Consider the following 13762-nt stretch of genomic DNA (forward strand, 5'->3'; position numbering starts at 1 on the left):
CCTAGTTTGTGCAATGTCATTCTCTATGTTTACTTCCTATTTTCCATAGAAGTGTCATGCAGTAATGCCTATGTTAGCAGAGTTTGGGGAAATAAGGGAGATATGGTGAGTGGTTATATTCCTCAAACAGAATTAGAATTTATTTTAGTGTGGGGGGTGGGGGTGAAGAGTATTGAACAACGTAGAGCTCTTGGAGAAGACATCACAAATGAATCTCCGAAGAGAGCAGCACACTGCAGAGATGTCTCTGGACCCCAACTATTTAAAATTTTAGAATTCCAGGGGCATCTCTTGCTATTAATAATAAGCAATACAAAATAAATTATTTAGCACCTGCCCGTGGGGCAGTCTTGAGTGGTGGTGAGAAAATTCAAAATAATGGTGGTGGGAAGGGTAATGGTGGTGGGATTGGTGTTCAAATATTGAATGTAATCAATTTTGTGAACAGCTTTATGAAAATGAAATTGAAAATTTTTTTAAATGATAAGCTCTTTGAAGTATAAAGGATATTAGCTTCTGGGCTTTTGCATAGGATCCTCTCTTTGGGGAACAATCCTTAGGGAGGGGTGATGGGCTACACACATGCTCAGGACTTCCTATTGACTCTGCACTTCGGGATCACTCCTGGAGGTACTCAGAGGACCATATATGATGCTAAAGATGGAATAAAGGTCGATGACTTGCAAAATATGCACCCTACCACCTTGTGCTATATCTCCAGCCCCCAGAGTAGGAATTTAAGGTAGTTAATGACCAGGAGAATAAAAGTCTCTTGTAATCCTTGGAAATCTTAAACAGGACCCCATGCAGCTCAGAGCTATCTAGGCTCCACCAAATGTAGGAAATAGAAAAAAAAGGTAGTTCCCCCAAACATAGTACTTTGATATGTCTAGATTACATGTTTATGAAAATTACAAAGAACATATTTTTCCCTTTGATGAAAGGCAAATTGAGATAAAGCCTAGGAAAACATTTCATTGTATCTACCTTAGAATTAAAGCAAAGTTTCCAAATTTCATTCCAGCGAGGCCTTAACTATGCTGGTGTTCATTTATAAAATCAGCTGGAGTAAATGAAGTGAAGTATGTGGGTATGTGCATTCAAAGATAATATCCTTTCAGTTAATCATTAGTTTTATTTCATGACATGAAAGCTGAGTTTCACAATTATCACCCTGAAAATTTGCAATAAATGAATATTGGAATGTCACTGGGGAAAAATGTAAAATGTTGATATATTTAGGTTGCTTGGAGCATGATTTTTCCTACTGATTTAAATGTTTATTTTCTTTCTGTTTCTCTTTCTCTCCCTCTTCTCCTACTCTTTCCTTCTTTCCCTCTCTGAATCATTCAAGAATGGGTATAAGTAACTAGCAAAGACAGAAAGAAAGGAAAATTGAACACTTTCCCACATATGTATAATATTAAAAGATGTTTTTCTAGGAATAATACAACACTTCTAAGCTTTTGGGCTCAGACCAAATGTAGGAATAATATAACTGCTCTTCTAAAGCCAGTTAGACATTTGCCTGAGATTCTTATAAACACTGTGATAGAAAAATCACACTTCTGACAACGTTCTGCAAGACGGATGATGATAATCACAATGAGTGTCATTTGTGTTACTTCCTTCCCCTGACTCTCAGCACAGGCTGGTGATGTCATCCAAAACATCAGTTCTCAAGAGAATGGGACATAGCAGGAACCAAGTGAAGTGACATACCCGTTCTGTTTCTTTGTTGACTGATCTAATTCAGGGACAGACCCAGAACCACTAGGAGCAATATCCTCTATACAGTTTGAATAAATCTCTGGATAATGGATTGATCTGTGTTTGAGTACCTACTGGAAAACGTGTGGGTTCAAACACATAAGTTAATTTTTTTTTGCCTTTTGGGTCACACCCAGCAATGCACAGGGGTTCATTCACTCCTGGTTCATGCACTCAGGAATTACTTTTGGAGGTGCTCAGGGGACCATATGGGAACTGGGAATCAAACCTGGATCGGCCACATGCAAGGCAAATGCCCTACCCACTGTGCTATCACTCCAGCCCCGTGTAAGTTAATTTTTTTTAATTAAAGTTAAATTGAGTTTTCATTGGCTTATAATACTAGTACTATATTAATTTCAGAAATGCAGTTTTACATCTTTACATCATCTTTCCTTTTGCGCTTCCATACAGCATTTGGGTCCCTTTCTAATAGCAAGTTGTCTTGATAGATAAAACTAAATTGAGATTTCTATGGGGGCTGGAGCTGTAGCACAGTGGGTAGGGTGTTTGCCTTGCACATGGCTGACCCAGGTTCGATTCCCAGCATCCCATATGGTCCCCCAAGCATCACCAGGAATGATTCCTGAGTGCAGAGCCAGGAGTGACCTCTGAGCATCGCTGGGTGTGACCCAAAAATGCAAAAAGCAAAAAAAAAAAAAAAGCCCAACTAAATTGAGATTTCTAAGGTGTTCTTTGATAAATATTGGCCTGATGTGTGTATGTAATAGATGCTGCAAACAAATCTGATGGTTACAGTGGTATTATAGAAGGCCATGGGATATAGTAGAGATAGATATCTCTATCTGTAACATAAAGTTTGTTATTTATCTTTCCTACTCACTTACAACACTGCCTATATTCATATCTTTTTAAAGTAGGAGTGGTACAATTGGGTTGTATGGTATTTCTAGTTTTAGTGTTATAAAGGCATCGTTTTCATGCCATTTTCCAAAGTCATAGAGGTTGCACTAATTTTCATTCTATCAACAGATTATGAGGATTTCGTTTGGTTTTGTTCTTTCCTTTGGGGGGGGGCGAAGGGGAAACCCCACCTTAGGCTTAGGGGCTACTCCCAGCTTTATACTTGAAGATCACTCCTGGTGGTGCTCCAGGAGCCTTGTGGTCCTGGGGATCAAACTGGGTTGGCCACATGCACAGCAAGCACCTTGACCCCGGTACTATCTCTCTGGCTCCGTGATGGCTCCCTTTTCTCGACACCTTCCCCAACACAGTTATTTCCCATCTATTAATAAGTCCTGCCTGGCATTGGTTCACATTCTCCTTGCTGGCCCCTACAGTGGTCTGAGAGGTCCAGTGGGAGGAACCAGGTGTCAGGGAAGAGGTGTTTGAATAATTTAAGAACTTGTGCAGATTTAGGAATGTGTACCAGCTGGATATCAACCCTCCAACATTCATAACCAAATTACAAGCTGCCAAAGAATGTTGATTTTTAAACTTGAGTTTCGGAAGTCATGTGAAGTCCTGAGACAATGTTGACAAGGCAGACCATAAAAAGTGCTGTGATCCAGTCTTCCCCTTCAAACTCCTGCAGTGAGTTCTCTGCCACTGCTGCTTACTGAGAAGATATGATGAGCCCACAAACATTAGAGGACATCTGGCCCACCATGTGGCCTCTGCGGCTTGAGGAGACAGCACGTACTGTCAGTCTGTCGTGAGCATGTCCTCCTACAACCTGCATGGAAATGGCATAGCACTTCTGGAGCAGGACAAAGGCAGAAAATTGGAAACCACAGTACAGTAGGCAGGGTGCTGACCCCGCACATAGCAAAACTGAGGTCTACCCCTAGGACTCCAAGTGCTCCCCGAGCCTGCCAGGAGTGATCCCTGAGCACAAAGCAAGGAATAAGTTCAACAACACCAGATCTGGCATCAAAACAGAGAGACACAAAGAGAGAGAGACAGAGATAAAGACAGAGAGAGACAGAAAAAGACAGAGAGACACAGAGAGAGACAGAGGAGAGTGATAGAGGAGAGACAGAGACAGAGACAGAGAATATTGTAATGCAGGCCACAGAGAGCTCCAAGACAGGGCCCTGGATATGGAAATGTAATCCTTCTTCTCAGGCCTCTGGGCCAGCGCCTTCAGCTCAGAGTTAGGTTCCATTTTACTCAACTAAGAACCCCAAATAACAGAGTTTTAGCCATGTGGGGTTTCCTCGGTCCAGAAACAGGCAGTCCAAGACTGAGCCCTATCTTCCTGGCCCTTCAGAAACGGATCATCCTTACTTGACATGGTGACCTACTTCATTAGCATGTTGACTTGTAGCAACACGTCCAATTTCCAGCTGGAAAGGAGAAAAGAGAGAACCAACAATTACTTTTCTGAACAGAGTCAGTTCCTTTCAATGAACTTTTGAACATCACTCCCTCCCTGCATCCAACCCTTGTACCCTCATTGGCTAAGTAGAGTCCTTGGGGTAGAGAGATAGGACAGAGGGTAAAGCTCTTGCCTTGCATGCAGTCAATCTTGGTTCAATCCCCAGCATTGTATATGGTTCTGTGAGCACTGCCAGGAGTGATCCTTGAGCACAGAACCAAATGTAAGCCCTGAGCACTGCTGGGTGTGGCCCAAAACCTAAAAAGAAAAATTATAAATTTCCTTTCTATTGACCATCATCCTTTCCTCCTCCTACATATTTCTTCTCTGAACCCCTCCCCATCAATACTTCCTTCTCAACATGTAATTTTATATTCAACTATAGATTCTCTTCCAAAATCAGTCCTACACTAAAACTCTATCACATTTGTTCTGTCGTCCCCTTGAACTCGGAAAAAAAGAATACGTATAAGGTTGGAGAGATGGTAAAGCAGGTAGGGCACTTGACTTTCATTCAAACAACCAGGGTTTAATCCCCAGTACCCAATGTGGTCCCCTGAGTCCCACCAGAAGTGATTCTTGGACACAAAGCCAGGAATTAACCCTAAGCACTGTCAGGTATGGTCCCCAAACCAAAACCAAACAAACAAAATATAAGCACATGAATCCAACTATAATTCCTTCTTTACATTTATAGCAAAAGAGGTGGGAGAGATAGTACTGTGGTTAAAGCATTTATCTTGAACCTGGCCAACCCAGGTTTGATCCCACAGCCTCTCATATGGTCTTTTGAGCCTTACCAGGAGTGAATCCTGAGTGCAGGGCCAGGAGTAAGCATCTCCAGGTGAGGCCCCAAAACTAAGTTTATAGCAAGAGGTGACTAGAGGTCATCCACCTGTGGTCAGTAAGTCAGGTGCTCTTTCCATTGAGGACACGTGCTCTTTCCACCAGGACATGTGACACTCAGCCTCCACGCGCAAGAGATGATAGGGAAGCGCAGGTATTGTGGGAAATTCAGAATAGGTACCTCATCTGTGAGTTAGTTGCTTCCAGGGATCCTGAACATTTTAAAAGTCAGCTAGACATTTTTTCTTAAGAAAAGAAATACATCTGAATTTTCATATGAAAATGTTTTTTGAGGTTCAAGGGTGGGTCTATATTTGCAGCCTTTGGCCTACAGCACATATTGCATTACTCCCTAACTAATTCAAATCTGTGCATTTTCTCTCAGTGCTGGGAAGACAATAAGCACATTGTAGTTCCTCAATAAAGGCTGACTGGTTGGCGCTATCAGAGAGTCCGTGTCCTTCAATCACTTAGTGTCTATACATCTCAGCTCAGAATGTACTCCCCTTTTTTAGCTACAAAGTGGGTCAGCTATTATCTACCAGGTATTTGCAGTGTATGACTCTCTACATAGTACTTGGAAATACTATGAAAATGTGTGAAGGTTTCAATTATAAGAGTAATATAACAAAGATAAGCAAACATATAACAAAAATGACAGGGTTTACTGCTTGTGTTTCTTGGTTTTGTTCTGTTTTGGTTAGGTTTGGTTTTTTTTGAGCCACACCCAGTGGTACTCCTGGCTCTGCATTCAGGAATAACTCCTGGTGGTTCAGGAGATCAAGGCAGTTGCCTTGAACACAGCTGACCCAGGTTGGATCCCTGGCACCCCATATGGTATGGTTCAACCCTGCCCCACCTCCTCTGCAAAAAAAAAAAAAAAAAATCCTTCCTCCTGCTTCCCAAATCTCACAAGAATAGCCCCTGCACTCCCAAGGTATCTTTAGGTGTGTCAATTTGAATCCTTGAGAAGCAGATTTTAAGGTGGGATTACAGATGTTGGCAATTTATTGGAGAAATACAGGAAGGAGGGAGGAAGGGACGGGTGTGGGGAGGCAAGAGTTGAATGAGCCTTTAAAGCCGAAGACTTTCAGCAGGGTCCATGGGGGGCTGTGGGGAGCAGCCAGAGAGCCACACAGTCTGACGTAGGTGCAAAATGAATTGTGAGCATAGCATCGGGCTGGGTGGCTATGGTCACTGAAACACAGGAATGCACCCCACCACGGTAGACAAGCTAGGGGCAAAAATGGAATCGGGGTTCTGAGCCAGCCAGCCTCTCTTCACAACTAGCAGAGCTAAGAAAAAGCTGCACAAATCCCACCATTGTCTTCATGGCGGGCAGCCTGCTAGGGATACTGCTGACTACATCACAGAGTGCCCTTTATGAGCCCCAAGAAAAGCCTCTCCTGTGGGTCGGGGGCCAGGCAAAGACACTCCTCCTGCACAGCTGGTATGTTTACCTCCTGGAGAGAGGCATTTTCTACCTAAGTTTTCTCGTAGCCTTTACCATTAGGAAGTAAAGAGTCAGATTTGGGGTATGCCTCTAGGTTTGGGGCCTTTTATTTTTTAGCCATCCTACTGTCTTTGTTTTACTTCAGATCTTCTTTAATTCCTTTAGTCAATACTATGGTACAATACAATAAGAGATCGCTGCAAGTGATCTTCAGGGGCCGGAAAGGACTCCTTTTAATCAGAACCAAGTTTAGGACTTAAAGTGTTGAAATATGAAATGTTTTCACTTATTCCTATATGATAGTTTCATTTAAAGATTGTACATAGAAGTTTAATGATCACTTACAGCCTTGACCTGATTAAAATAACATGTGAACCATGTGTAATTTTAAATTTTTCAGTAAGCATTTTATAAAATGTTTTAAGGAACAGATAAAACTGAGACAATATAAGTCCTTGAAAACTTGCTGCATATACTCAGTATATACTCAATTGACATCTATACATGTCAATTTGGAGTATAGATTCTTGTATTGGACAGAGCAGGTGTAAACAAAAGGGGCTGTGAATGCCCCAGAGTGGCAGGGGGACAGTGTTTAAGATAAAAAATCACAACTGTATCTAAGCTGTATTCATAGTTACCTTTGATTAAAGATTTTTTTTTTCTTTTTGGGTCACACCTGGAGATGCACAGGGGTTACTCCTGGCTCTGCACTCAGGAACTACTCCTGGCGGTGCTCAGGGGACCATATGGGATGCTGGGGATCAAACCCGGGTCGGCCGCGTGCAAGGCAAAGGCCCTACCTGCTGTGCTGTCGCTCCAGCCCCTGATTAAAGATTTTTAAGCTGATAGAATTAGACTAATTAGATGAGGAATCAGATGAGTTTTCCTGATAATGGTAATAAGAAAATTCTGGAATTTCTAGATTTGAAAAAAATACTTCCCTGAGTGTTTTAACATGTTTTAAAATTCTACGTGTTACAAATGTTATCAATTCTACATGTTTGTTACTTTTTTTTCTTCACAGTCACCCTTAGTTCCTTTTGAGAAACAATGTAAAATATCTGTGATATCAATAGAAATATTCTTAATATCTATAAAACATCTGTAATATCTAGAAAGCATCTGTAAAACAATGTAATATAAAGGGTTATAAACAAATTCTGAGGAAGGAAGCAGAGACAAGAGGGAATATTTTGCTTATTCTGTAGTTCACAGTGATTAGTAGCACTGTCGTCCTATTGTTCATCGATTTGTTCTAATGGGCTCCAGTAACGTCTCCATTGTGAGACTTGTTACTGTCTTTGGCATATCGAATACACCACAGGTAGCTGGCCAGGCTCTGCCATGTGGGCAGGATACTCTCAGTAACTTGCCAGGCCCTTGGAGAGGGACGGAGGAATCGAACCCAGGTCAGCCGTGTGCAAGGCAAACACCCTACCTGCTGTGCTATAAAATTTATTTTAATCACATTTATAAAGTCTTATAGCTTTAGGCTTACAGGTTTCTATAGAAACCACTGTAGCTATAATCAACTACACGGCAACAAATGTGTGGTTCTTCTAGTTTTGGAATCAGCTCTTAAAACTCTAGTTTGCATAGGAAAGGTTATACGTTTAGGATTAGAAACCAAATTGTAATCCAAATCGTGAGAATCAGTATTTTGACTTTTTAAAGGTTATTTAGTTAACCTACAGCAGCCTCATTCCCATATCTGTTTAAATAGTGATCACTACACATTTAGAATGGCTATGAAGATTAATAATATTGTTTTAGCCTAACAGGAGGCAAATGGTAAGCACTCCGTAAACGCTATCTATCATTGTTAATAACAAAGATGATGGTGTCTACAGGTTCTTGGTCCACAGATAAGACAGCAGGGTCAGGGGAAATTTCTAAAACTGGGTGGGGAAAAGGAATACACTGACATTTTCACTAATATCTAAGCAAATACTAGTATCTCCTCCATCCTGACAATATAACAGTATTAGAAAGGCTTGTTACTTTGCACCAATAGAAGTGCCGGATATTTGCATATCACATATCTGTTGTTACAGACATCTTAATAAATCTTTTATCACATTTTGAAATACTACCTTCTAGTAGTTAGGACTCAAAGCTAGAGCTTATTCACTAATTAATGCTTTACTCAAGAAAAATGTGTTATAATGCACTGTTTTTAACTTCGATGTCATTAGTTTTCTTTGCAATCCTGCTGTTTTATGCACTTAAAGCATTATTTTGAGAAGGGGCCCACTCTTTCAGGAGACTGCCCTGCATCAAAAACACAAAGTATAAGAATTCCTAAATTTTAATCTATATCTTTGCTTCCATTAAGGTAACCAAGTTTGACAATTGAGCCGCCTGCCTGGGTGAAGCCAGTCCTTAATCTCAGGTTAGTTATTCTGCATAGATTATAGGAAGATAGTCTATAATTTTTCAGTAAGCATATTACAAAATGTTTTAAGGAACAGATAAAACAGAGACATGGTCTCTGACCATCAATTATACTATTAACTGAGCTCATAGTGTGGTTGTCTACCTGACGCTTGTCAAGTTGGACTAATTGTTGAGTAGATTTGATCTCCCTGGTCCCCATAGGACGTGGGGGGGGGGTCTGGGGGGAAAGCTGGGCAGTGCCATCAACGTGGTCGCGCACAACGGCATTGGCACTTCCTCAGATCTAGCTAATATGCAAATTCTTGGGGTTCACCCCCTCCCAGACTTATTGAAACACAAATTTTGGGGTGTTACCATCTAAGTATTTTTGGCAAACTTTCTTCAAGAGAGGCATGCTACTGTTTGAGAAGCCCCAGTGAGGGAATCGGAAGAAGGAGACCGTGGTTGGGTGGAAAAACAGCCCACCTCGGGGTGAGAGAGGTTTTCACCTCGAACACTGGTGGGAACTGCAACAGAAGGAGGTTGCAATGGGATTCTTGTAACAGAAGAAGGGGCCGGGGGAGGACTGGAGCAGGAGATGCTAGGTGGAGTAGGAGGTGCTAGGTAGGAGATGGGAAGGGGCAGCGGAGGTGAGGAGCGCTGTGTTTCTGCACCCGTCCCCCGCCCCCACCCCTTCAAGGGCCTAGAGGAAGGCTGCTGAGCATCCTCCTCCTCCCCCAGTGCCCGCCGGCAATCCCTGGTGAGCGCGCTCCTGGGAAGCCCGAAACCCTCATACCCTGGAGGAAGCCGGCAGGACCAGCAGTGCTGCCACCTGAAGGTAAAGGGTTCGCGCCCTGCTGGGAATAGCGCCCCTGGAACCGCCCCCCCTACCCCCTCCTCGGGCCCCTCTCCAAGGGTGTATGTGTGTGTGGTGTGTGTGCGGTGTGTGTAGTGTGTGCGGTGGAGTGTGTGTGTTGGGGGGATGGTGGTATTGTTGATATGTGTATGTTGGGAGGTGTTGGTGTTGATGTTGGTGGTGTATGTGTGTGTGTGCTGGTGGTGATCTGTCTGTGTGGTGGTGGTGGTGGTGATGTGTGTGTGTTGGGGGGTGGTGTTGGTAGTGATGTTGGTGATGTGTGTGTGGTGTTGGTGATCTCTCTGTGTGTGGTGGGTGGTGATGTGTGTGTGGTGTTTGTGGTGGAGGTGGAGTATTTGCGTGTGTGAGGGTGTTGGTGAAGTCTGTGTGTGGTGGTGGTGGAGTGTGTGTGTGGTGTGTCTGGTGTGTATGTGTAAGGTGTGTGTCTGGGGTGTGTGTAAAGTGTGTATGAGGTGTGTGTAAGGTGTGTGTGTGGTGTGCGGTGTATGTACGAGTGGTGTGCGTGTGCGTACGTGCATGTGTTGTGTGTGGTGTGTGCGTGTGCATGCGTGTGTTCAGTGTGTGTACGTGTGTCTGCGCGTCCGTGCGGTATGTGTGTGTGCGTGTGTATGCATGCGCGTGCGTGCGTGTATGTGTGTGTGTGTGTGTGTGTGCGTGCGCGTGGATGCGCGCGCGCGTGGCGGCGGGGCGGGGCCAGCCGGCGCCGAGAACTCCAAGTCCCGGGTGTCGGCGCGCGGGCGGGTCACGTGGGCGCGCGGCGGGCGCGGCTAAAGAGCCTCCCTCGGCCATTTTGTGGGGAGAAGCCGCAGCGCCGCCTCCAGCCTCGCGTCTCCGCATCCGCCGCCGCCGCCGCCTCTTCCTCCGCCTCCTCCTTCGCCTCTTCCTGCCTCCGCCCGGCTTCCGCCGCCGCCGCCGCCCGCCGCCCGCAGCCCGGCGCGCCGCCCGCCGCCGCCCGTGACGGTTTTCCCGCCCGCCGCAGCCTGCCGACACCACGGCGATCCGGGCGGGCCCCGCAGCAATTCTACCCCCTCGCCGGCCTCGCACTAGTGTCGCATGTCCACTATCCAGAACCTCCAATCCTTCGGTAAGCCCGCCCGGGCGCTTTGTTGTCGCGGGCCCGGAAAATGGCGACGCCCCCCCACCCACCCCCGGCGACCCCCGCCCGCCCCCCGCCCCGCGTCCCCGCCGGCCCGCCCGCTGCGGAGGCCGCGCGCGGCTCGGGGTGCAGCGGCGCCGGGCGGGGGCGGGGGGGCGGCTGTCAGCGGCGCCCCCCGGCGCGGGTCCCGGGGGCGGGGGAGACGTGGGGAGGGGGCTGGTCCAGGCGCACTTGCTGCAGGCCGAGCTGGAGGGGCGCCGGGGTGCGTGTTTGCCATCGAGATGACGCACGTTTTTCTAGCGGTTCTGGAATAATCCCGCCCGTCCGCGGTAGCTAGATGGGCTGACCCACCTCTCCCGGCCCGTCTCTCTGTTGCAGATCGCAGCGCGGCCCCCCTGCTTACAATTTACCTCTCCTCTCCCCCCCCCCCGTTTTGGAGACTGCCTGGTGGTGGTGATGGGGGTAGGAGTGGAGGGGTCTTAGCGCCCCACCCCACCCTCACGAAACGCACAGGCGCTAGAACCGTCTTGGCTGGCAGGCTCGCGGTGCGGGGTACCTGGGCATGACTTAACAGCGGTGTTTCTGTCCCCCCCATCCCCTCTTTTCTTTCTGTTTCCCCCCATGACAGACCCCTTTGCTGATGCAACTAAGGGTGACGACTTACTCCCGGCAGGGACTGAGGATTACATTCATATAAGAATCCAGCAACGGAACGGCAGAAAGACTCTGACGACTGTTCAGGGCATTGCAGATGATTATGACAAAAAGAAACTTGTGAAAGCCTTCAAAAAGGTAACGGGGTCAGGACGGGAGCAGGGGCCGCCGCCGCCGCTGCTGCCATCACTGCCAGCCCCGCAGCTGGATCGCAGTGTGCTGGCACGCAGGAAGGCGGTGTCCCTCCCCGCCAGTGACACCCCCGGTCCCCGGGCCTCCCAGCAGAGACCGGTGGTGTGGCTTTCACGCCTTCTGAAATCATTCCTGTTTTCCCTGTTCGCTTGCAGATTGATCTGGGGCTGCAGGGGGGGAGATTAGGAACCACAAAAGCTGTTTCAGTCGCGCGCGTGTGATTAAGCCTATTGAAAAGGCCTGAAAATGCCGTTGGTTAGAGGCTGAGGGTGGGAAGCTCAAGCCTCATGGTTCCTGACTCGGTTTGTGTTGTTGTACGTTTCTGTGCTTCTCCAGAAATTTGCCTGTAATGGTACTGTGATCGAACATCCTGAGTACGGGGAGGTTATTCAGCTTCAAGGTGACCAGAGGAAAAATATTTGCCAGTTTCTTTTGGAGGTGAGTAAATAGGGCATATTATACACACACACTGAGAATTGCTTCAAACATCAGATTTTAAAGCAAGGCGTGGAATCTTGCCTACAGATCTATGCAAATGGCATAAATTAGTTAACCTGACGAGATACAGAGTCGGTACTTAATTTGAAGGCATTCTACTAGGACCGTCCTTTGGTCTATGTTATCACATGAATGACTTGATCATTTCTGTAGCTTACCCAGAGGCTGGGTGTATCAGGATAGCCAAATGGTTCTTGAATTGTTTAACTAGAATCAGATATGCTAGTGTTGTAATTAGCTATTAATACTGAGTCTTTATAAAATTGATATGCTTTATGTTATTTTAAGAATGAATTTTTATGTTGCTCTCAGTGATTCTGATAAAATTTTTGCTTTCCAGGTTGGCATTGTGAAGGAGGAACAGCTTAAGGTTCATGGATTCTAAAATGAACCTAAATACCTGGAGAATTTAAGTAATTTTGTTCTCTAAACACAGTTTGGCTGCCTTGTGAAATGATCCTCTGCAGTAAACGGACTTTTCATGTATTTAATCATTCAAACTTCCATTCATGTCTGCATGGTTACAGAAAACATGGGGTATGTAGGCTAGTCACACATAAGAAAATCGCAGTAAGATGGTAACGAAACCCCGTATTCATCTTAACATGTTTCCAATGGAAAATATTTTGTTTTTGGAGTGTTTATTTGTTTATTGTTCAGTTTATTACTTTTCACTCAATTAAATGTTTTTTTGTTGTATTAAACCATGTATGTTGCAGCTTAACAATAAAAAAAAAAAATCTATGAATTCTTTTGTGAGCCGTTAGGCCCCCAAATCTAAGCCAAGAAGATGCACATATTTTTTTTTCCACCAAGAGTTCTCATTCTGCAAGCTTTCCTTCTGATTAGTTTCAACCACTGTTATAACCAAAGCTAGAGGTGAACCTTTGTCATATATAGCTAAGATTAGAAACAAATTAGCCATAGCCAAGGGTTTATCAAAATGTAGCTTTAATATTAAGTGTAATTTAAACCGTTACAGTTCTTAGATTTTCGTAGCTATCCATTTGAGACCCACACTACTTCTTTGTATTGAATAGTGATGATTAGCTACATGGTACAAGCCCCACCATTAAAGCCATTTGCCTAAAACAAAGAAGTATGTCCCCAGTGTGTGCTTTTTATTAGTGTGGGGAAATGGTGAGGCAAGGCTCACCACATGGGTCACCACCTTCTCTACCAGCTGAGCACTCTTGACCATTTGGGTGGTACTTAACTCTCCCTAGAGTTGACCTCTTGGGCTAAATGGTAGGTTTTATTGCTTTCTCATCCCATTTCAGTCAGAAACATGACTGTTCAATCAGCATACCAGACTATATGCCAAATTGAATACACTTTCTGAAAAGTATCGATATAACCAGAGTGATGAAGAGGTTTGGAGGAGTTTCTAATTCACTGGAAAAGTGCTCTCCATTTTTGTGATTGCAATGATTCCACAAGTAATTGACAGGTGCTGGTACCATTGAAATAGTTACAGAAAAAGAGTGGAAATGTACACTAGCATACCCATTAAAGAGTTGCTTTTCATTGCGTTTATTTCATAGTTACCTATTGAGACCCAAGCCAGTGTTCAGAAAAAAAAAAAAAGTGTTAAAAAGGATCGGATGGGGGCTGGGGGATATAGAGCTTAGGAATTTGGAGTTACTTGCCTTTCAT

The 13762-nt window shown here is 45.0% G+C and overlaps 1 protein-coding gene across 1 annotated transcript; it reads left to right on the plus strand.

Moving 5' to 3' along the window:
• Positions 1–10467: 10467 nt before the first annotated feature.
• Positions 10468–12854, plus strand: EIF1B (eukaryotic translation initiation factor 1B). Its single transcript, XM_055135658.1, has 4 exons — positions 10468–10750; positions 11391–11554; positions 11945–12046; positions 12447–12854. Exons 1-4 carry the CDS (start codon positions 10720–10722, stop codon positions 12489–12491), a joined length of 342 nt encoding a protein of 113 aa, XP_054991633.1. The 5' UTR covers positions 10468–10719; the 3' UTR covers positions 12492–12854.
• The last annotated feature ends 908 nt before the right edge of the window (positions 12855–13762 follow it).

Source organism: Sorex araneus, chromosome 4 (assembly GCF_027595985.1).
Source record: "Sorex araneus isolate mSorAra2 chromosome 4, mSorAra2.pri, whole genome shotgun sequence".
Classification (NCBI taxonomy): Eukaryota; Metazoa; Chordata; class Mammalia; order Eulipotyphla; family Soricidae; genus Sorex; species Sorex araneus.

Bases quoted from the DNA above. Each gene is read 5' to 3' on its own strand.
- EIF1B (XM_055135658.1), top strand. From the start codon at position 10,720: ATGTCCACTATCCAGAACCTCCAATCCTTCG. The intron at 10,751-11,390 runs GTAAGCCCGCCC...CCCCCATGACAG, and splicing joins CCAGAACCTCCAATCCTTCG to ACCCCTTTGCTGATGCAACT. The intron at 11,555-11,944 runs GTAACGGGGTCA...GTGCTTCTCCAG, and splicing joins TTGTGAAAGCCTTCAAAAAG to AAATTTGCCTGTAATGGTAC.